Genomic DNA, 24,698 nt, shown 5'->3' with positions numbered 1-24,698 from the left:
ATCTCACTATAGTTTTCTTGCTAAGATTCAAGTGTGGTAAATAAGAGAGAAAGAAAATAAAGAAAATATTGTGAATGGGTTATACACAGTGTCAACATATTAGTTATATCCTTTATTTTTTTGCCCATTCCTTTCATGGACCTATGATCCCTTGAACCTATGGAAGAACTGTTTTTTGTTATTTTCCAATGATTCTCAATAAATTAACCATTTTTGAGTCATATCTTCTACCTTCTATCCCTCTGCACTGCTCATGAGTCTTATCTGTTGCCTTCTTTCCCTTTATTTCAAGCAGTGTTTTTTCATCATTATTGGGCCATAGAAAAAAAGGTATCGTTTAATGTTTTCGGTTGGTGTGCCAAGGTATAATATCAGTAAAATAAGGTTAATATTGTATTTAGGGATGCACCGAATCCAGGATTCGGTTCGGGATTCGGGCAGGATTCGGCCTTTTTCAGCAGGATTCGGATTCGGCCGAATCCTTCTGCCCGGCCGAACCGAATCCGAATCCTAATTTGCATATGCAAATTAGGGGCAGGGAGGGAAATTGCGTGACTTTTTGTCAGAAAACAAGGAAGTAAAAAATGTTTTCCCCTTCCCACCCCTAATTTGCATATGCAAATTAGGGTTCGGATTCGGTTCGGTATTCGGCCGAATCCTTCGTGAAGGATTCGGGGGTTCGGCCGAATCCAAAAAAGTGGATTCGGTGCATCCCTAATTGTATTTATCAAGTTTATTTTTTTCTTGTGCACAGACATTGTTCTGCCCAACTACTTGTTTTTTTTTCTAGTGTGCCATTTACATACTGAAAGAAGTGTTTCTGGGTTTTTTTTAGAGTCATTTCATGGGTCTATGAATCTATTGCAAATGAGGTTACATATTTCTGTATATAGGTAGATATCCCATTCCAGTTTAGCTTTAACATATTGCAATTTACTCATTTTCAGTCAGACTGGTCTCATTGTAGCTCTTGGCTGCCCCTCTGTATCTGCAGCTCCTCTGCCTCTGCTGCTCTTTATAAAGAGGTCTCTGTCCCAGTCAATGCTCTTTAAATCCCCCCTGATCTGATTAAAATAAACCTTTGTACATTCCATTCTTTTCTTTGCCACCTTTACACATATTACACATATAGATATTTAAGGGCAACAGATTTTTCCCTAATGTAAGAAAATATCCTAAGCAGCTTTCCAATAGGCTGTCATTCCATATTTGCTTTTAAAGTTACATTTACTGTAATGGCAATTTATCACTTTCTGTTTTCTGATTCTGACTCTTGAAACAATGTAGTATTTCTGCTCCTCCTTATTTCTGGAGTCAAGTAGTTGGTGTCTATATGTACTAGCAGCAGAAATCTCTGTAAATAAAGTTTATTGCACATTAAAGTGCTCCTGAAAGAGTTGATAGTGGCTCTAGATTGCTGGACTCTGTAGGACGGGATACAAACAGACCTATCAGAACCTTGTGTTGCTAAAGTGTTTTTTCTCTTGTTTGTTTTCCAGCTCCCATGCTGCTTCTTTCCTATCCCTTCCCAAATGATTGTCTGCACTAAACCTGAGACTTGGAGTGACTTACCTGAAGAGTGACACCGCAGAACTACTGTAAGTGTCTGTATCCAGTGCTGAGTCGTAGCTACTGAAGCAGAGGGAAAGTATTGGGCTCATGCAGTTGTGTATTCTGGAGCTCGGCAGTCTCTCATTAATAGATTTCTTGTAATGAAAGTAAGTTGATTTACTAGATGTAGTGACACTGTAGCTCAGTACTTAGTGTGTCTTACAGCGCTGGGGTTCTGAGTTCAATTCTGGCCCCAGGATTATCTGCTAGGAACTATTCCGTGTGTGACTGGGTGGCTTTGCTCCCACACTCCAAAAACATTCAGATTGGTAAATTCTAATTGTAGAATGAGTTGGGAGGAAGAGGAAAGGGTATGTAGATTGTAGAAGGAGTTTGGAGGAAGGTATAGAGCTTGCAGAAGGAGTGGCGAGGAAGAGGAGAGGGTGTGGAGTTTATGGAGGAGGTGGGTAGGAAGAGGAGAGGGTATGGAGATTGTGGAAGGAGGAAGAGGAGAGGGTATGGAGATTGTGGAAGGAGGAAGAGGAGAGGGTATGGAGATTATGGAGGAGGTGGGGAGGAAGAGGAGAGGGTATGGAGATTGTGGAAGGAGGAAGAGGAGAGGGTATGGAGATTATGGAGGAGGTGGGGAGGAAGAGGAGAGGGTATGGAGATTGTGGAAGGAGGAAGAGGAGAGGGTATGGAGATTATGGAAGGAGTGGGGAGGAAGCGGACAGAAGTATAGTTGTTCTCGGCACCACTGTATACGTCCAGTTCTGAATCAAGTTCTGTTGCTCCTATTGACACAGGCCACTGTGGGAATCCTGGCACTACCACCTCCAATTCAGGCGGCATCACTAGGGTTCCCATACTTGTGCCAATCACCACAGCACTGATGTGCTAATGTATCACTTTCACACCAAACCAGACTTTAGCATTTTCAGCACAATTGTGTCCAATTTGAGCCAAACTACAAGTACAATTGAGTTAATAATGAAGTGGTCGCAATTACATGAGGCGCATCTGGGCTTGGTGACAGCACTTCTGCTGGAATTTGGGGGTTGAAATCACTGTATTGCGGATACAAAAACTGTCTCCAAAATTGCACTTTTCATATTTCACTGCAGTAAGAAATGACTCCTAATATCTTCCTGAAACTTTGGTTTTATCCCAGTCATGGTTGTCAGGTTGGCGGTTTTCCAGCCAAATTGGGCTACTAATTTAAAGCCCAGTCGGGTTTTGAAAGTACAAACTAGAGTGACAATGTACAGATTTGATGTTTCACTATGGATGAGCACTTCACACACTCCTCAGTAGACAAGGTACAGATTTGGGCTACTTTTTGGGCTTTTGGCTGGTTTGTACTTTGTAAATCAGCTGAAGTTTCTTCTTGCCCTAATGTGCCTGTGTCTCCCAGTGCATGTTGGGTAATGTGGTTTTTGTGTAACAATTTGGCAAGTGCTAAGTTTAATGTAAGACGACAATACCTGACTTTTGTCGGGAGTTACCAGATTTTGGGCTCCCATCACTCTTAAGCATTCTCACATTTTCCAGTGATTTTCCTCAATTTCAGACAATTTTGGAGCAAAAATCTATTGGCCACCAAAATGTCTAGAGGTTGAGCTGTTTTACCAATATTTATTGAAATTCTATATGTATTAGGCCTTATGGGACCCCTATACCTCCTGGGCCCCCCTCTGCAGTTACTAGGGATGCACCAAAGCCACTATTTTGGATTCGGCCGAACCCCCGAATCCTTCACGAAGGATTCGGACGAATATCGAACCCTAATTTGCATATGCAAATTAGGGGTGGGAAGGGGAAAACATTTTTTACTTCCTTGTTTTGTAACAAAAAGTCACGCGATTTCCCTCTCCGCCCCTAATTTGCATATGAAAAGTTTATTTTTTAGACTTTTCACTGCCCATATTTTGCTATTTTTGGGCTACTTTTGAAGTGCCTCTTGGCTAGTGTTGGGCTGGTTTTGTAGCCGGCTTTGGCTGGTTTTGAAAATGAGACCTGGCCACCCTGATCCCAGTAATATGGTGGCCTGTTTGCACATTCATAGACCTACAGCCCCCAACAACAGCCGGGTGCTATAAGTGGGTGCTGGTAGGTATAGTTTAAGAGCAACTGGGTGTATATAAGGTGCCCCAGCAGTAACTCCAGGCTTGGCCTACACACGGGACCTGCTCTCATCACACAATTCTGTTTTCTCTTCTAAAGTCCTTGAAAAATTAGGCCAAACCCCCACCCAGAGCAGCACATGATAAACATCAATTAGACAATGATGACAAATGTATGGACTAATTAGATTTTTTTTTTTTTAGAACATCCTTATCTCAATGTGCTTTTCTTTTCCAACTGTATCTCAACTGCTTCCAAATTTCCTCCTCCTTTATCTGTGTCCTGGTTCAATTATACGTTGCTTATATCTCATTCTATTTATACCTGGGGGGGGGATTTGTTAAAGGACCAGCAGTACCTGGGGCTGGGCCACACATTTAGGGGGTTATTTATCAAAGACCAAATTCATCTCAATATTTTCTTTTACAAACTCCCATCAAATCCGCTCGGGTTTTTTGCGCTTATTTATGATTACATTTTTCTGAAAATTTGCTTTGCGGGAAAAAATCAGATTTTCAAAATTTTTTCAGATTTTTCACCCAAAAAATCTGGGTATTTCACGAAGCCCAGCGAACAACAACAAAAATTTGGGACTTCTCCTATTGACTTATATGCAACCTCGACAGGTCTGAGATGCTGGATTTTCTGGTTCTGACCTTTCCATCATTGGGATTTAATAAATACTGAAAAATCAAAGATTTTTTAAAAGTCCAATTTTATATAAAAAAAAGTCGTGATTTTTGCATTCAGAGTTTAGTAAATAACCACCTTAGTGACAAATATTCAGCAGCTCTCCAGTTTGCAATTTCAGCCACCTGGTTGCCAGGGTTTAAATTCCCCTAGCAACCATGCACTGATTTGATTAAGAGACTGGGATATGAATAGGAAATGCCTGAATAGAAAGATAAGAGTAAATAAAAAAGAGTAATAAAAAGTAGCAAAAACGATAGTATTTGTTTTTTAGAGGGGGTCAGTGACCCCCATTTGAAAGCTGGAAAGAGTCAGAAGAAGAAGAAGAAAGCGGCAAATAATTCAAAAACAGTACATAATGAAGACCAGTTGAAAAGTTGCTTAGAACTGGCCATTCTATAACATTCTAAAAGTTAACATGAAGGGGAACCATCCCTTTAAGATATCTCCCTGTACAGTCTATGACAAAAACCCAGAGAATTGTTCTCAGTATTTAAAGTGCCGTAATAATGGGACTTTGTAAATATAAAAAGAAACATTATTATAGAACTTTGAATTCTGCTGTTCGGTAATGGATTCTTACCCCTGAATTTAAGAGGTTGTGTTATTAAGAATGCCAACTGTGTATGACATCATCACTGTGATATCATCCAGCACACACGTACATTAGAATGTCAGCTCATAGGGTGCTAAGTACAGTGTAGGCTTGGGTTAGCCAGGGGGCACCAGAAAACCCCTGACCATAGACTCACTCTCCTCCTCACTCAATCTCTTTATTCTCCAAGTCTCTTTTCTGTACATAATATAATGTATCCTCCCATCTATGTCCCATACACAAATGACCATGTAATAGGCCCAATGCTTAGGAATAGGGGGTCCCACCTGCAGTTGTCCTGGTGCTCCAGTCTGAGACTGGCTACAGAATCACTGGAATAAACTCTTCTACAGGGTCCAGGAATCAACACAACATGGACCAGAGCACCATACACACGTGCTTTTTATTATTCATCTTTCTATTCAGACTCTCTCCTATTTATATCCCAGTCATATCAGTGCAACTTGTCTCAGAACATTACTCTCTACATCAGGTCAGTCCAACTGGTGGCCCTGGGCCCTTGTATGACCCCACATGAAAGTCTGCCTGCTGTGACTGTTTACCTTGTGTAAGTTTAAAAGTTATCAGTACTGAGATTTACTGACCCCTGCATTGTTTACACCTCAAATTCAGACTATAAACTCCTGCATTGCTCACACAATTAACACCTCTTTTGTTCACACCCCTAAAACCCTGTACTGTTCACACCTGAGACCCAGACTGAAACTGCCACATTGTTCACCTGTTCACACACATACAAACTGCTGAAGGGGCCCCAGCTCTGTGTCACTGTATGTAGTACATATTAGACTGGTCCTGATAGGTTTCCCTGTCTCCAGCTCTGTTCTGCCTTCCCTATGCTCCCTGTGTGTGTCATACTCTGCCTTCTCTATGCTCCCTGTGTGTGCCATGCTCTTCCTTCTCTATGTTCCCTTATATGTGCCATACTCTTCCTTCCCTATTCTCCCTGTGTGTGTCATACTCTGCCTGCCCTATGCTCCCTTATGTGTGCCATACTCTGCCTTCTCCCTGTGTGTGCCATACTCTTCCTTCTCTATGTTCCCTTATATGTGCCATACTCTTCCTTCCCTATTCTCCCTGTGTGTGCCATACTCTGCCTGCCCTATGCTCCCTGTGTGTGCCATACTCTTCCTTCTTTATGCCCCCTGTGTGTGCCATATTCTTCCTTACGTATGCTCCCTTATGTGTGCCATACTCTGCCTGTCTTATGCCCCCTGTGTGTGCCATATTCTTCCTTCCCTATGGTCCCTTATGTGTGTCATACTCTGCCTGCCCTCTGCCCCCTGTGTGTGCCATACTCTCCCTTCCCTATGCTCCCTTATGAGTGCGATACTCTTCCTTCTTTATGTTCCCTGTGTGTGCCATACTCTGCCTGCCCTATGCCCCCTCTGTGTACTTTTACACTTACACATCTTCCCTGTGATCATTCCCGTGCTTTTACACTTCTACATCTTCCCCGTGCTTATCCCTGAGCTCTTACACATCTTCCTTGTGCTCCTACACTTACACATCTGCCCCGTGATCATCCCCGTGCTCTTAGACATACACATCTTCCCCGTGCTCTTACACTTACACATCTTCCCCGTGCTCTTACACTTACACATCTTCCCCATGCTCTTACACTTACACATCTGCCCCGTGATCATCCCCGTGCTCTTACACTTACACATCTTCCCCGTGCTCTTACACTTACACATCTTCCCCGTGCTCTTACACTTACACATCTTCCCCGTGCTCTTACACTTACACATCTTCCCCGTGCTCTTACACTTACACATCTTCCCCGTGCTCTTACACTTACACATCTTCCCCGTGCTCTTACACATCTTCCCCGTTCTCTTACTCTTACACATCTTCCCCGTGCTCTTACACTTACACATCTTCCCCCTGCTCTTACACTTACACATCTTCCCCGTGCTCTTACTCTTACACATCTTCCCCATGCTCTTACACTTACACATCTTCCCCGTGCTCTTACACTTACACATCTTCCCCGTGCTCTTACACTTACACATCTTCCCCGTGCTCTTACTCTTACACATCTTCCCCATGCTCTTACACTTACACATCTTCCCCGTGCTCTTACACTTACACATCTTCCCCGTGCTCTTACACTTACACATCTTCCCCGTGCTCTTAATCTTACACATCTTCCCCATGCTCTTACACTTACACATCTTCCCTGTGCTCTTACACTTACACATCTTCCCCGTGCTCTTACTCTTACACATCTTCCCCATGCTCTTACACTTACACATCTTCCCCGTGCTCTTACACTTACACATCTTCCCCGTGCTCTTACTCTTACACATCTTCCCCATGCTCTTACACTTACACATCTTCCCTGTGCTCTTACACTTACACATCTTCCCCGTGCTCTTACACTTACACATCTTCCCCGTGCTCTTACACTTACACATCTTCCCCGTGCTCTTACACTTACACATCTTCCCCGTGCTCTTACTCTTACACATTTTCCCCGTGCTCTTACACTTACACATCTTCCCCGTGCTCTTACACTTACACATCTTCCCCGTGCTCTTACACTTACACATCTTCCCCGTGCTCTTACACTTACACATCTTCCCCGTGCTCTTACACTTAACATCTCCCCGTGCTCTTACTACATTTTCCCCGTGCTCTTACACTTACACATCTTCCCCGTGCTCTTACACTTACACATCTTCCCCGTGCTCTTACACTTACACATCTTCCCCGTGCTCTTACACTTACACATCTTCCCCGTGCTCTTACTCTTACACATCTTCCCCGTGCTCGACCCATCTTCCCTTACAACTGGAAAATGTATTTTTTTGCACAAACATCTTAATTACATTTCAGAGAGAAGGAGGGTAGAGCTGCCAATAGCTGCCGAGGACCCAAACACACGTTCCTCCTTGTCTTGGCACTGGCTCTCCCTCTTGGACTCTCTGCCGGTTTCACTGGAATTATTTCTGACATAAAACTGTGTTTTTCAAGCTGTGATCCAGGCTCTGTACTGATCCAAGTGAGAATTCAGGCCCTTCAGGTGCGACTGGGAATTGTCCACTTGGATTTTGTCTCTGGGGGTTTTGGAAAACAGTGAGACCTCCGTATGGCAGAATATTGCAAAATAAAATGTGTCCGTGAGCGATGGGATTAGTGGGCAACACATATAAGTGTTTATTTGCTAAGAAGGGTCAAATTGCAAAACAAAGTGGTAATGGCTCAAAGGGACATCCCTATACTTAAAGGGGCGGTTTATCTTTAAGTTAACTTTTAGTATGTTATAGAATGGCTTCTTCTAAGCAACGTTTCAGTTGGTCTTCATTATTTATTTTCTATCGTTTTTGAATGATTTGCCTTATTCTTCTGACTCTTTCCAGCTTTCAAATGGGGGTCACTGACCCCATCTAAAAAACAAATGCTGTGTAAGGCTACAAATGTATTGTTATTGCTACTTTTTATTCCTCATCTTTCTATTCAGGCCTCTCCTATTCATATTCCAGTCTCTTATTCAAATCAGTGCATGGTTGTAAGGGGAATTTGGATCCTAGCAACCAGATGTCTGAAATTACAAACTGGAGAGCTGCTGAATAAAAAGCTAAATAACTCAAAAACCACAAATAATAAAAAAAGAAACCCAATTGCAAATTGTCTCAGAATATCCCTCTCTACATCATACTAACAGTTAATTTAAAGGTGAACAGCCCATTTAAAGGAGAAGGAAAGGTTAAAACTAAGTAAGCCTTATCAGAAAGGTCCATCTAAATATACCAGTAAACCCCCAAAGTAGTGCTGCTCTGAGTCCCGTGTCAAAAGAAACTCTCCATTTCTTTCCTTCTATTGTGTACACATGGGCTTCTGTATCAGACTTCCTGCCTTTAGTTTAAATCTTATTGCCCTGGGCTTGAGCATGCTCAGTTTGCTCCTCTTCCCCCTCCCCTCCCTGCTCTGCTGTAATCTGAGTCCAGAGCAGGGAGAGACTCAGGCAGGAAGTGATGTCACACCACATTAATACTGCAGCTGCTATCCTAAACAAACAGAGAGTTTCTAGAACTGTTTACTCAGGTATGTTAAAGCATTCTACAGAATAAATATAGCATTCTAGCTTGCACTATTGCAGCTAATCTATTGGCAATAAAATGCCTCCATAGCTTTCCTTCTCCTTTAATATATACTTCCTTGTACCTATAATCACTGCGCCAACTGAGCTGTACCCTTAGTGAATGAGCCCCTTTAAAGGAATGTTGTTGTCCCCTTCTCTAAAATGCTCAAAACTGTGTTCATGTTATAAAAATCTTAGATTTTAAGTTCCACTGGAGCAGGATCTAGTAATAATCATCTATCAAGCTTTACTTTCCAGTGTAGAAAGTGGGTTTGAAAAGATGGTTTTACAAAATTTGGGTCAAACTGAGGTGCTTTCCCCATATGAAATGTCATTTTATTGGAGCAGGAGAGGCTCGTGGTTCATTATTTACACATGAAAATTGGTCAAATTGACCTTGTTCTACTACAATAATCCATAAGAGATTGTATTTCAACCAAAGTGCCTTATCCCCAGCAAATGTGAGTTTTCCAGTATTTCCAGTTTATGGTTTCATTTTTTTTTTTTTTTCATTTTTCAAATCCTGTTTTTCTGGAAATTGTGCGTTTTTGTTGCTTATCTATTTCCGCCCTTGTGGATTATTCCAGCTTGTTTATTTAAAATTTAAGGAAATATGTTCAACTAAAAAAATGTATTTCCACTAAAAACTTGGTGAATGCCTATAGGAGGCCGAACTAAAAAAAAGATTTTTTTTTGGCAATGACTTAAAAACATATGTCGTTTTTTCCATCGGATGAAACATCAAAGTCACTGCAGGTGTATCCAGTCCTGGGATCACCGTTCCAATTTTTCTTTGTAATGAGCGGCCACTTTTGTTTGCCTAAAATTTTGAAATTGGGCGAAATTCAATTAGATTTGATTTGACCCTTTAAAAAGAGGCTCCTTATTCTCTCTACAGCTCACGCATCGCGGGGAAATCAACGTATGGAGACAGCGCCCAACTCAGCAGCGTTTATTGTGACCCCAAAGAGGGAAGCCAACAGACCAAATTTGTCACAAGGATCCATTACACCCTCTAATGGACCCATAAACCACGGCTAAACTCACTAAAATCACGAATGTCGTGAAATTTATTAAAAGCTCAGGATAAAAAAAAGTACGAAAGGAAAATATCGCTGAACGATCCTATAAAAATACGAATACCTCTAAAACATTTGTAACAGTTTTTCCTAGCAAAAAAAAAATCAGAAAACCTCTAAAAGTCCGAATGGACTAAAAATGGTCCAATAGGATCTTCGCAGCTCCCATTGGGGCAAATTTACTAAAAGGCGAAATAGGCTTTTTAAGAGAAAATTCACCAAAATGAGAATTTGCAATGATATCGGCAATTTATTAATAGGCGAAGCTGACAATTCGCTAGCAAAAAAGCTCAGCTCTAGAGAATTTGAGCGTCATTTTGCCAGGTGAACAATCGTTATTCTGCAAATTTATCAAAGTGCAAACTTTCCAATCTGTTACCCTTTTTTCCAGAATCTGTTTCGCCAGGTTATACCTTGAAAATTGATAAGATCTTCAAATTAACATCTGATAAAGTTGCATGAAGTGTGGCAGAGCTTTCCGATGCAAAAATTCGTCCTTTCCTGCACGTGCTTTTTTCTTTTGGATTTTTAGTAAATAGTAAATTAGTAGTTGGGAGTTTAGTTTAATTTTTTTTTTTTTAGGAAACCACACATTTTTAGAGATTCATGGAAAAAATAGAAATTTGATTGTTAGTAAATCAGCCCCTTAGGTGCCCAATTCTTTTGCTTGAATTTTCAAGATATTTTTGATTAACAGATCTCAAAAATTTGAATTTGGTCATAATAGGGTTTTTTTGCCATGAGATTTTCTTGAACTGTGTAAAAAACCTCAATCTTGAATTTTAATTAATGGGGCTCTTTTGTATCTGACCTAATACCTTTTTCACAGCCTTAACAGATACAATTGTTAACTAATAAAAAAAATATCATATTTGTTTCAAAGTAAATAAAGTGGAAACATTTTTTTTTTTTTAAATGTAAGCTCAGCCACAAATTTGTCATATATTTGGTTTGAAAAATAAAATCAAAACCATTAAAATTACTCCGTAATGAATGTAATCATTCCTATGATCCGAATTAGATTTGATCAAATTTTATTATTCCAATTATGTCGAATTTGTATGTCGAACAATTGATTTTTGTAAAAATGAAAGGAAAAATGCAATTTTGATATTAAAATGGTGATCCCAGCCCTGGGTATGATTGCGGTGACTTTGATGGTTTATTAGGTGAAAAAATGTATGTTTTTAAGTCAATGCCAAAATACACATTTTTATAAAAAAGTTCGGCCTCCCACAGTCAATTACCAATTCTTTACTGGAAATACATTTTTTTATTAATCCGCAGCGGTGGAAATGGATAAGCAACGAAAATGTACAATTTCAGGATTTCTAGACTTCTAGAACTATAATAAATATTAAATAGGATTTTCTATAAAAAAATGAAAATGTTCTTATTCTGAAAGTTTTGGCTTCTTAACTGACCCCTTTAAGGTCACAGCAGTATTTATTTCCGACAGAATTCACAAAAGTCGCTCTCTTTCACAGAAAGTGGAATTTAGCCAAATTTTCCTGTATTTGACATCGGCGTCGCTTCCGTATTTTACAGCGTTTTGTGTGAGTTTCCCAAGTTTCCCAAGTTTCCCAGCCTTCCTCTGCTGAATAATTAAGGCCCCGCTAATAAGACTAATTATTTCTTTAGGGAATTATTATAGAAACGATAGGCAGAGCTTTTTATAGACGACTGCCTCCCTGCCCTTAGAATGAGCCGCTCGGATGCGCAAGCCAAGGTTGGGTCTTTTTGTCCCTCTCTCTCCTCAGAGGCTGATGGATAGAATTTACACTTCTCTGTGCGCTGGTCCATTTCTCAGAGGGAATAAAAAAAAGAAATGGAAGTTATCTTTAACATATTCTAAAAATTCCTCTTCCCAAACATGCAGTCAGCTCCCCTGAAAGGTTCCTTTGTCTGTTCACAGGAAGAAACGCAGGACAGCTGAAAAGCAGAAGGCGTCTGTGGAGAATGAGATTAGTCAGTGGAGAGGAGGCAGTGCCAAGCCAGGCCGTCCCTGCCAGAACTTTGTAGCTCTTCAATTCCGGTGCCCAGTCTTATCCACTCAACACATACAGACATCAAGCAACCAATCAGCACGCGTCGCCTGATAGTGAGTACATTCCCACAGCAAAAGCCAAAACGCATTGATAAGGAGCCCCCAGTAGGTGTTGTTGAACTATATGGTGAGCCATGTAAATGCCACCACCAGGGCTCCTATTGGCCATTTAGTCTCTTGTGGGCAGTGCTGTGGGTCAGCCATTGTATCTTTATCTCTGACCTTCTCAGGTTCACTTCCTGGTTCCTCTAGTTGGGCAGGTTCTTTAGAGGCTCAATATCAACTGGTTTCCCCATCGGTTTTGTGCCATAGGAAATGGTGCTCTTACTTTAAACATCTCTTTCTTCAGTTTTGTAGGGTTTCTACTCTTTTTTTTTAAAAAAAAAAATCTATAACATCTTGGGGGTTATTTAATTAACTTCCGTCTGGATTTTTGGGGCAAAATTAATTTTTTTTTATATAAAATTGGAATTTTTCAATATTTATTCAAATTCAAATCTGAAAATCCGCCTTCTCAGACCTGGGCGACGTTGTTTAAAAGTCAATGGCAGAGGTCCCTGTCCTGTTTTGAAGTTTATGTGGTCTGTGCTAGAATTAGTCCGACAAGCCGACCATTTCAGACTTTTTGGGCAAAAATCGTCAAAATTCAGGCTTTTCCCCCCGAAACAAAAAAGATCTTGCGATTCAGGAAAAAACTCATAAAAAAGTGTACGATTCGAGTTTTTACCCGAACAGATTAAATCAAGCTTTTTGTTTAATAAGAAATAAGGTAAAATCGGGTATAGGAGTTTGATCATGGTTTTTTTATTTAAATGATGAGATAAATTCGGATTTTTGTTAATAACCCTCCCCATGTCGTATGAGTGAACTTTTTAGCACAGATCAGTTGATATCTAAACAGAAATGCACATTTTTGGCATTGAGTTTAGAGTTTAGAAATGTAATTTGGGTCTAGTAGCCATGGCATTGGGCCTTCGGGTTAAGACTAGGGATGCACCGAATCCACTATTTTGGATTCGCCTGAACCCGCGAATCCTTCGTGAAAGATTCGGCCGAATACCGAACCGAATCCAAACCCTAATTTGCTAGGCCGGATTCGGCCTGGCAGAAGCATTTTGCCGTATCCTGCTGAAAAAGACCGAATCCTGGCCGAATCCTGGATTCGGTGCATCCCTAGTTAAAACAGTAAACATGTGCCAACGTTATGGACTGAGGTTTATCATATGGCTTCTAAGATAATAGGGGTAACCATGGAACCATCTATGGAAACAGCACTTTTGTCATTGGCCCATCCTAAGTTAGTTCCACATTTACGTAAATTGGTTTCTCAGATACTAGCCACTCCACGTTGGGCTATAGCCCTCTACTGGTTGGCTCCTTCCCTCTCTATATTACATGTTGTTAATAGTCTTAAATTTATCCAATCTATGAATTATTTATCAGCTCTCATGGAAGATAAACTTGATCTTCATACATCCATATGGTCACTTTGGGAGAAGTTTCTTTTTGAACAGACGTAATTATACTAATGTCCTTCATAAGACTTTTGTCCTTCATATAAATGTGATCAGGCTTTGTACAAATGGGTTTTTTTTCTCTTTTCGCTTTTTTTTCTTCTTTTGTTTTTGATTCATATTATTTTTGTAACCTTTTCTGTTTATTTATTTTTCTTTATGTATTTTTTGCTTTAGTCATTTGTGGATATATTCTATAAATGTCACAAATAAAGAGTTATAAAACAGTAAACCATCAAATGTTAAACTACATGGCCAGAGCTATCTGGACCTTTGCCCCCTCCAACATCTTATGCCCAAACTAAGGAGATTCATATAAAGTTGGACCTCCCTTTGCTGCTATAACTGCCCCTACTGTTCTTGTAAAGGTTCCACTAGATGTTGGAACGTTGCTGCTGGGAGTTGTTGCTGGGAGTTGCTTCCATTCAGCCACAAGAGCATTAGTGAGGTTGGACACTGATGTTGGGGCCAGGCTCACATTTGAGGTTCCAGTTCATCCCACAGGGTTCAGTTGGGTTGAGGTCAGGAAATCCCGACCCACGCATCACTACTATTCGGCTATTGAAGGAAGTTCACTTGGCCAAGCCAAAATCTTTGTACCAAGTGTTTTTTTCCACCTAAATGTGCTGTTGTTTTTTATATAGTAGCCAGGAAGAGTAACTTAATTTCTAATATTTTGATACCTAAACGAAAAAGAGAGCACCCCAAAAGAAACGACCATAGTTGCAACATTTGTGTGGAACTGGTTGCTGAGAAGTTTGATTGGCTTAGACTTGAGTAGAATGGTCCCAATGTCTTTATTTCTGACCAATACGATTAAAGGTGCCGATTCAGTTATTTCATAGCCCTGTGCAATGTCTTCTGCCACTGATGGAAATGGAGCCTCCAATGTCCCCCAGACGCCTCACTTATACAGATATATACACAGACACATCAATTAGAGCACTGCCAATACATGAAGTCACTTCTCACCAGTTTATTTGTTGATCGGTTGGTCTAAACTAAATGTGTTTCATTGATTGGAAGTCAATCATCAGTAGAACGTGCCTTCCAGAGCCACCCACTGAGTTTCATTGATCCTCGTAAAGGAGGAACTCGGCAACAAGATAAAGTTCCTCACTTATTTCAGGCAAGGAAACTTGTTCCACAGATTCACCCTCCCCATTGAGGTGTTGGGTTTGCACAACGGGACCAAAAATTCATTTTAAAAAGTAGTTGGGTCAATAAATATTAGGGTCTTGACTATAATTAATTTTCAGCCAATTGTAACTGAACTTGTTTCTCATTGAGAGTGGGTGGCTTGGGCGACTTTCCAGTACCATCAATGTCCTCCAGCTTAAAGTAAGGACAGGGACGGAGCAAGAAGTAACTCTTAAGAGAGATCCACTCATTTGGCAAGATAGCCAAACCTTAATATGATGTGCCACCTTGAGCTGGGCGATATCGGGGTGCTCCAATTGTGGGCCCTAGGGCCCAGCTATAGGATCACAACAACGAGAATGTTGGACCTAGGACCGCATCAATGAAGCGATACAGTCCTTGATCCAATGGGATTTTTAATCCTGGCTATCAACATCTGGCCAATTTTCAGCCAGATCTATCGATTGGGGGGAAGCCTGTCGGAGGGCCCCCTACACTGCCCAGTACATGGCCAACTTAGTCTGTTGGAAGTTTAATTTCATTATCTTCCTTTATTTTTTTTAAAATGTTTTTAGGGTTTTACAAAGAGATCATTTGCCTTATTACCCTTACTACAATAAAACCATAAAAGGGTCAGACAGTTGTATGGGGAGGTGGAGGGTTAATCCAATTAGGGTGATACCTGGGCTTCATTACATGATCATCATTAGGAATCCCCCGCCCTGAATAAGCAGCTCCATCATCTGCTCTGGGAGACATTTTTTATTCTCTTGGGCTCTTCTCTCTCCCATAACCAGTTGGGAGGAAAGTAAATGAATGACATCATGGGGGACACATTGTTACTCTAGTAGCCAAGTCTCCATTTATCTGCTTTGAACTGCTTCTAGAGATAGCCCAATGGCAAAACCATCTGTACATGGCATGGGAAGGAGAGCAGCCAATGGGAATGAGAGCAGCCAATGGGAAGGAGAGAAGTCAGTGGGAATGAGAGCAGCCAATGGGAAGGAGAGAAGTCAGTGGGAATGAGAGCAGCCAATGGGAAGTAGAGCAGCCAGTGGGAAGGAGACCAGCCAGTGGGAATGAGAGCAGCCAATGGGAAGGAGAGCAGCGAGTGGGAAGAAGAGCAGCCAGCGGGAAGGAGAGCAGCCAGCAGGAAGTAGAGTAGTCACTTGGAAGGAGAGCAGCCAATGGAAAGGAGAGCAGCCAATGGCAAGGAGAGCAGCCAGTGGGAAGGAGAGCAGCCAGTGGGAAGGAAAGCAGCCAATGGGAAGGAGAGCAACCAGTGGGAAGGAGAGCAGCCAGTGGGAAAGAGAGCAGCCAATGGCAAGGAGAGCAGCCAATGGGAAGGAGAGCAGCCAGTGGGAAGGAAAGCAGCCAATGGGAAGGAGAGCAGCCAGTGGGAAAGAGAGCAGCCAATAAGAAGGAGAGCAGCCAGTGGAAAGAAGAGCAGGCAATGGGAAGTAGAGCAGCCAGTGGGCAGGAAGTGAAGAAAATCAGAGATCTGTTCCTAGGAATGTATTGGGCGGGTGTAGGTTGAGAAAGTTCTTATGGTGTTGCCAAAAGAAATAGCTCTATGCACATACCTTGTGTTTCTCTAAACCTTATGTCTTTAGATTGTAAGCTCTTTCTTCCAGGATTCTCTTATATGAGCTGTTTGTTGTATTTTTTATATGTAATATGTTCAATGTACATGTCCTTTACTTGCATCACATGAATTGTTATAATTGGGCCCCAGCTTGTCATATAGAGCCTGGTGAGACCCACATGTAGCCAATGATACGGGGCCTGACTCTCATACAGGGGTAAATCAGTTCACATTAAGCCTTATCCTGTTGACTATTAACACTTGTCCTTCACTGCTCCTCTGGTGTAAATTGGGTGCTAATGTGGTGCTAATGTCATGCGTCATATTTATGCAAATCAGAATTAGTATGCGCGAATGTTACCTACCTATTAATTGCCTGACAGAATAAACCTGCTCATATTATTCATGTAACTCCTTTTATTTTATGCTTTTTTTTTATTTTGGATTTAGTTGGATTTTTTTAAGCCCCACTGTTTAATAATGGAAGAGTTTATGAGAATTTATAGCAGGGTGTGTTGCTGAATAAGTTGATATCTAGTTATAGGACACTGCCCCCTTGTGAGACAAGTAGGAATTGAATATTCCCCGTCCCTGTCAGCTCCTTTCTTCTTCTTCTTCTTCTTCTTCTTCTTCTTCTTCTTCTTCTTCTTCTTCTTCTTCTTCTTCTTCTTCTTCTTCTTCTTCTTCTTCTTCTTCTTCTTCTTCTTCTTCTTCTTCTTCTTCTTCTTCTTCTTCTTCTTCTTCTTCTTCTTCTTCTTCTTCTTCTTCTTCACACTGTTATTATTATGGCTAATACTACCAATGATAATAATAGTAATAATAACAATAATAACAATAATAATAATAAACTATCAAGATTAAATTTTGTATAATGAACCTTCCACTATACATTTTTTCATGGAATTGAAAGTAGTTTTCTCTCTCCATTTCCGCTGGTTCTGTCCCTTGAAACAATGTAGCAGCTTCGCTTGATCCTTCCCAAGTCAGTGGATTCCATAGACTGATACATTGTTTCACATTGTTTCACAAACTGCCAGGGCAGGGAACAAAAATGGACAGACACGCAGTGTTTTCAATAGCAGTTACCTTCATAAATAACTTTGAAAAATTTCTGCATTTTTTTAACTGTATATTAGGAAGTTGCTTAGCACTAAATATTCATTCATTGTACGAAATGTTATATATGGATTTATATCCCCTTTAAAGGGGTGGTTTATTTTTAAGTTCATTTTTAGTATATTATAGAATGCCCAATTCTATTGGCCATTATTTTTTCTTAGTTTTTTAATCATTTGCCTTTTTTTCCTATTTTCCAGCTTCAAATGGGGGTCACTGACCCCATTTTAATAAACAATTGCTCTGTAAGGCTACAAATGTATTGCTATTTTTATTACTTATCTTTCTATTCAGGCCTCTCCTATTCATATTCCAGTCTCTTACTCGAATCAATGATGGATGCTAGGGTAATTTGGACCCTAGCAACCAGAAGCTGAAAACTGACAGCCCATAACTGACAAGTCTACATGGGCTCCATGTTGTTGACTACAGGTCAAAATAATTGAATTAGTACTCAGTTGGCTCCATTGCTTTGTTGACTTGACCACCAATGAGTGGACCTCACCATGCATGGGCAGCTTTATGTTCTTTGGTTCTTCTTTGACTCCAATCCTCTTCTAACACGATGTTTCTTCTCCGTCCCACAGGTGACATCAGTTGCAAGGGGATGACAGAGCGCATTCACAGCATCAACCTCCACAACTTCAGCAATTCCGTGCTCGAGACCCTCAACGAGCAGCGCAACCGTGGCCACTTCTGTGACGTGACGGTCCGAATCCACGGAAGCATGTTGCGGGCCCACCGCTGCGTGCTGGCCGCTGGCAGTCCATTTTTCCAGGACAAGCTGCTACTTGGATACAGCGACATCGAGATACCCTCGGTGGTATCGGTTCATGCGGTGCAGAAGCTCATTGACTTCATGTACAGCGGGGTGCTGAGGGTTTCCCAGTCGGAGGCACTGCAGATCTTGACAGCTGCCAGTATTCTGCAGATAAAAACAGTCATCGACGAATGCACGCGAATTGTCTCACAAAATGTTGGAGGAATATACCCCCTTTTACAGGACTCTGGTCAAGAGACACCCAGGGGAACCCCTGAATCAGGCACCTCTGGGCAGAGCAGCGACACAGACTCAAACTACCTTCAGAGCCATCGTCAGCATAGCGTTGACCGAATCTACTCGGCTCTGTATACATGTTCCATGCAGAATGGCAGTGGGGAGCATTCCTTCTATAGTGGAGCTCTGGTAAGCCATGAGACTGCCTTGGGGCTACCTAGGCAAAACCATGCGGAGGAACCAAGCTGGATCACGCGCATTCACCAACGATCCCAGAGAATGGAGAGGTACCTCGCTACAACTCCCGAGACCACCCACTGCCGTAAGCAGCCTCGCCCTGTTCGTATTCAAACACTAATGGGCAACATTCACATCAAGCAGGAGGTGGAGGATGATTATGACTACTATGGGCAACAGAGAACGCAAGCCCTAGAAAGGAATGAGTCAGAAGAGTGCACTGAAGACACTGATCAAGCAGAAGGCACTGAGAGTGGACCCAAAGGCGAAAGTTTTGACTCTGGAGTAAGCTCATCCATTGGCACAGAGCCTGACTCCATAGAGCAACAGTACATGCCCATCCTCAGCCGAGAGGGTCAGCAAGAGCCTTCACAAGCAGAGTCCGCTGAAGGCAATGAAAATTTAAACCAACGGCACTTAGACACCAGCCCTTCCTCCCCCGAGAGGAACAACACCCTGGATACGAACAGCACAGTGCTCAGAGTTAGCAATAGCACTGAAAAGGGGGTCTTACAGACTTCAGTTTCCCAGTCCATAGCGCAGGCAATGCCAAATACCCAACTCTACCTACGTCAGACAGAAACACTCACCAGCAATCTGAGAATGCCGCTGACCCTGACTAGTAACACTCAGGTCATTGGCACAGCGGGCAACACTTATCTCCCTACCCTTTTCACAACCCAAGCAGCTGGCAGTGGGCACAAGCCTTTCCTTTTCAGTCTGCCCCAACCTTTAGCTGGTCAGCAAACCCAGTTTGTGACAGTACCCCAAGCTGGCGTGTCTTCATTTGCTGGCCAATATCAGAACACATCCCAAACAAGTCACAGCACATCAAGTGCACAAGGAGAAAAAAAGCCTTATGAATGCACTCAATGTAGCAAAACCTTTACCGCCAAACAGAATTACGTGAAGCACATGTTTGTACATACAGGTGAGTGGACAATATGTGTGGGGGTCATCGGTAATTACCATAGCATTGTATCCCTGTTATAGGATGACACTAGACTGTGTTGTGTAGACTACAGATGGAGCAGCTTTTATGGGGCCTTTAAATGCATGCAGAGAAACATGACTCCATATTGTATCCCTGATGTGAACACATTGGCACCAATTTAAGCCTTAATACACATGAAAAGCCCCTCCATCTGTTTGCTTATATGAAAGGCACTGAATATGCATCTAAACTTGCTCCATCTATGTGTGTGTATGAGGGACTAGGGCAGCCATCAGATTAAACTAAGATTGAGAATGAGAATGAGTATATATATATATGAATGTGCTGCTAGTGTTTTGGGAGAATGGGTGGTAGGAGGGGTGGCACTATACTGGAGGTGGTAGGTTAGAGCAGGAGTAAGTAAGGAGTTAGGGTAATAACTCACAGCAGCTATAAAAACCAAAACTGATCAATTGAGGACTGAATAGTCCAGGTAAAGGTACTTGAATGAGTTCATGGCATAGAAATTAATGTATGTTTGATATCATCAGAAAAGGAGAGGTATGAAGCAAATGTTCAGAGACATCTTGGGCTCTGTTCCCCCTCTACGGTACTAAATATGTCCCCCACTTACAGTCGCAAATACAGTTACACTGAACTATAGTTTTAATGTGTTTTCAGCCCATTGAGAAAACCTTCTTCTCAACTTGCCTTCAGACTGGGCCCTCAGCCATTGCTTTGAGCTCCCCTAGGAAAACAACCTGGAAAACCCTCTGGGTTAAAGGTCTCGCTAAGCTCTACTGCGTATTGACACCAGAAGAGAATATAAGCAATAGCAGATAGAACAACGTCTCTCCACTAAAGATGGCTGCTCATCAACTTGTAGGGTCAACTTTCCTTGATTTAACTCGGTGCGGTGATCAGATCAACTGGGTTGAAATGATTTGATTCCAACAATCCCGTACATGGTCACCTATATGGGCACCGTAATTATTAATATACCTTCCAGGCACTGATACCCTCCCCAGTCTGACTCCATATAGCATTACATTTCCCCTACAATCCATAGTATGAGTCTTATTAGTTCAACTACTACCTATACCCTCACTGGTTGTTATTTCCCAGTTCAGGCCTCCTCATACAATTCCCTGGAGCATGGAGGAGTATGGGTGGGTGATGTAGAGAACAGGTGGTCTCCCTATTAGAGCTCTAAATGGTAACGGATGGTCGAGCTCCATGCCAAGACCACTACAATATATAAAGAGGGATGTTTGCCAGCAGTCTATTGGGCCAATGCAAAGATAAAAGAAAACAGCCTTCATGATGAATGTCAGATATTTATGGACATGTATCTGAATATTCAGTGGCTAATAACTCACACACATATATATATCACTTTCAGATACAATTTCCCTTTGGAGCTTTCAAAATGTTTCATACGTTTGTGACTCCCCCCTCTGCATATTTATAGGGTTAATGGTCATTGGGGAAACCATAGCCCCCTGTTTCTTAAACTTGGCTCCCCATATATCATTATTCTACAGCTCCCAGCATGCCTTAACCCCTCAACATCTGGGGGGCACACGATTAAGAAGCAAAGCTTTAGGGGATGTTCAGTGTTTCTTCCATCTGATGAAACAGCAGTTGATTCAGGACTAGTAATCCTTTGCAGCCAATGAGTGTAGAAAATATACTTATATCATTTTTGCTCTTTAAATTCAAAGAACTGCTCGGTTGCTATGGGTTACAAGACCTGGGTGGAAATGTGTTTACATTAGTGAGCTCCCTGTAAGAGAAGCAGTTTGTGGTACCAGGAGAAAATAACTTGGATGGAAACCATACACCGATGTCTCAAACGTCCTACCCAAGTGCCCAACAGCAGGATTCAGTTGCTTGCAGCTGGGAAAAACTAGGTTGAGGATGAGGTTTATTACATGTTCTCTAAACCTTTTATGTTGCATTGAATATTTGTCTATCAATCTTTGACAGGTTAAATCTGAAGGACTTAAAGGGCACGTAAAGTCTAAAATAGAATAAGGCTAGAAATGCTGTATTTTGTAGACTAAACATAAACATGACCTTACTGCACCACAAGCCTAATCAAACAAATAATTTATGCTTTCAAAGTTGGCCACAGGGGGTCACCATCTTGTAACTTTGTTATACATCTTTGCAAGACCAAGACTGTGCACATGCTCAGTGTGGTCTGGGCTGCTTAGGGATCGTCATAAACAAAGCTGCTTGAGTTCTGCATGGCTGGGAAGTAAGGCGGGGGCTCCCCCTGCTGTACATAAGTATGATTGTTTCCCTGCAGAGCAGTTAGGGACTGTCTGACAATTCCTATCCACAGCAGTAAATGAAGGGAGAATTTCACTGCATACAGTCAGGTTTCTTATAAAAACCGTACACATTTTATAATTAAATATATTGGAGATAGGTTGCTTTTTCATTAAAGAAAGTAAAAATGGGATTTTATTTTTTTGCCTTTACATGCCCTTTAAGTCTTTAATTCAGATGCCCCCATGTACCCCACCTGATAGGACATGCATAGGTTCATTGCTAGTACAATTGCTGGGAATCTTGGGTCCCATCACAGTTTTCTGAGGGGTTGTTTGTCTTTAAATTAACTGTTAGTAGGATGTATAGAGGGATATTCTGAGACAATTTGCCATTGGCTTTCATTCTTTATTATTTGTTGTTTTTGAGTTATTTAGCTTTTTATTCAGCAGCTCTCCAGTTTGTAATTTCAGCAATCCAGTTTCTAGGGTCCAAATTCCCCTAGCAACCAACCACTGATTTAAATAAGAGACTGGAATATGAATAGGAAGATGAGTACTAAAAAGTAGCAATATAAATACATTTGTAGCCTTACAGAGCATTTGTTTTAAGATGGGGTCTGTGACCCCCATTTGAAAGCTGGAAAGAGTCAGAAGAAGAAGGCGAATAATTCAAAAACTATAAAAAAAATAAAAAATAAAGACCAATTGAAAAGTTGCTTAGAATTAGCCATTCTGTAACATACTAAATGTAAACACCCCTTTAACCTATGGCTTTAACCCAAATTTGGTTCCCTGTGGTTATTCGCTTGGGTCCTACATTCCCTAGAATAAAGTGATAAGTCTTCCTGAGAAGCAAAAACTAAACGAATGCTTAATAGATGTTTTTCCCTCAACATGACATTTACTTTCCTGTTACAAACAACTCAGTCCTGTTTGGTAGTTGTACATTGTCCATCATTGACTTGTGGCTCAATAGGTTTGTTGGACGAGGGAAATCCCTGTCATGTGGGATAAGAGGGGAAAACTGACACTTGCTCACTAAGCCTAACAATATTCTTATGGTACAACTGATGGTTTTGCTCAGGCAAGTTATGATTGGCCGGCTTTAATGTGTTGCTTCTCTTCTGTTCTTCTCTCTGACAACCCACAACAGGTGAAAAACCGCACCAGTGCAGCATCTGTTGGCGCTCGTTTTCCTTGAAGGATTACTTAATCAAACACATGGTAACGCACACCGGCGTGAGGGCCTACCAGTGCAGCATCTGCAACAAGCGCTTCACCCAGAAGAGTTCTCTCAATGTGCACATGCGCCTTCACAGGGGAGAAAAGTCCTACGAGTGTTACATCTGCAAGAAGAAATTCTCCCACAAAACCCTGCTAGAAAGGCATGTGGCCCTCCATAGTGCTACCAACGGCACTGCCATCCTCCCAATCACCGCTCCACCCACAGGCTCAGTTCTACCCCCAGGTTTAGCTCAGCCTCTTGGCTTGGCTCCTGTCTCTGGTTCCACTCCTGGCCAGGGATTGCCTCCAACCTCCAACATGGCTCCAACCCCTGTCTTGCCCACGGCTCAAGTATTGCCGACGGCTCCAGTCCTGGCACCTGCTCCAGTCTTGGCTCCTGCTCCAGTCTTGGCACCTGCTCCAGTCTTAGCACCTGCTCCAGCCTTGGTACAAGCTCCAGTCTTGGTCTCTGCCTTAGCACCAACCCCAAACCCGGTTCATCCCCTCACGCCTTCCCCGACACCTGGCCCTGTTCTGGCCCCACGGCCTGGGCCTCCAAATGGCGGAGCCATGGCGGGTGCTGAGGGCACGACGTACGTTTGCTCAGTCTGTCCAACTAAGTTTGACCAAATGGAGCAGTTTAACGACCACATGAGAATGCACGTTTCAGATGGATAAATATCGTCCATTCTTACGAACAAAAAAAAAAGCTATGGCACTAGAATTTAAGGTTTTTGTTTTCAGTTTCTTTTTTTTTTTGTGGCATTTTGTATTACATGAAGAACTGTATTGCCTGCTGGTACATTACATTTCCGGAGAGTGGGTTAATATATATATATCTATATATATATATATATCAAGATATATAACCTGCGTATATATATTTTATCCAGTCTCCCTCAGATGGTGGCCTTAAGGCTTGGTAGATCTACCTGAATTCTACTGGTTGGAATTCAAGCTACTGGCCTCTAAATACAACCCTTCTTTAAAAAAAAAAACAAAACCTGAAAAAAGTGTTAAAAAAATAACAAAATCCACAAAAACGACAAAAAAAAAAAAAGAAAAAGACGAGTTTTCCACTTGTGTAGAGCACTACAATACAACAAATAATATAATGAATATTATACAAGGCCTACTGTCTCTTAACCCGGCACCGACAGTGTTTCCTTTCTGGTTCATTTCTCCCCTTGCTTGTCCACCTTGTGTCACGCATACCGAGACTTCATAGTACCCAGATCACAGGAAAATACAAACTGCGCAACTCTTTTCCTTTTTTTTTTTGTAGGTTTTTGAGGCATTATGTGGTTTTTTTTATTTTGTAAGCTTTTTTGGGGGGGTGGTCTTGGAGACAAGGGCCAATTCTGAGAGGATGGGATGAGCGAACACACACCGGCAACTGCACTTATGACTGGAATGGGCATTGGAGCACCTGCCTGCCATTTTTATTCTTGCTGTGGTCCATTGTGCCCAGTTACCCA

The 24,698-nt window shown here is 41.7% G+C and overlaps 1 protein-coding gene across 4 annotated transcripts in view; it reads left to right on the top strand.

Annotated features, from left to right (window-relative positions):
• Positions 1–23,969, top strand: part of zbtb20.L (zinc finger and BTB domain containing 20 L homeolog) — a 449,779-nt gene extending 425,810 nt beyond the window's left edge. For 3 of the 4 annotated variants that reach the window (XM_041581418.1, XM_041581417.1, XM_018245826.2), the window contains 4 exons: positions 1,500–1,598; positions 12,063–12,248; positions 18,137–19,714; positions 23,150–23,969. In XM_041581418.1, the coding sequence (XP_041437352.1) occupies positions 18,157–19,714; positions 23,150–23,898 (2,307 nt within the window). In that variant the 5' untranslated portion in view covers positions 1,500–1,598; positions 12,063–12,248; positions 18,137–18,156 and the 3' untranslated portion in view covers positions 23,899–23,969. The remainder of the gene's footprint in view (positions 1–1,499; positions 1,599–12,062; positions 12,249–18,136; positions 19,715–23,149) is intronic. The other variant, XM_041581419.1, reaches the window with a different exon arrangement.
• The last annotated feature ends 729 nt before the right edge of the window (positions 23,970–24,698 follow it).

The sequence above is a fragment of the Xenopus laevis genome, chromosome 2L, assembly GCF_017654675.1.
Source record: "Xenopus laevis strain J_2021 chromosome 2L, Xenopus_laevis_v10.1, whole genome shotgun sequence".
Classification (NCBI taxonomy): domain Eukaryota; kingdom Metazoa; phylum Chordata; class Amphibia; order Anura; family Pipidae; genus Xenopus; species Xenopus laevis.
This window is presented reverse-complemented; position numbering and strand designations above follow the sequence as displayed.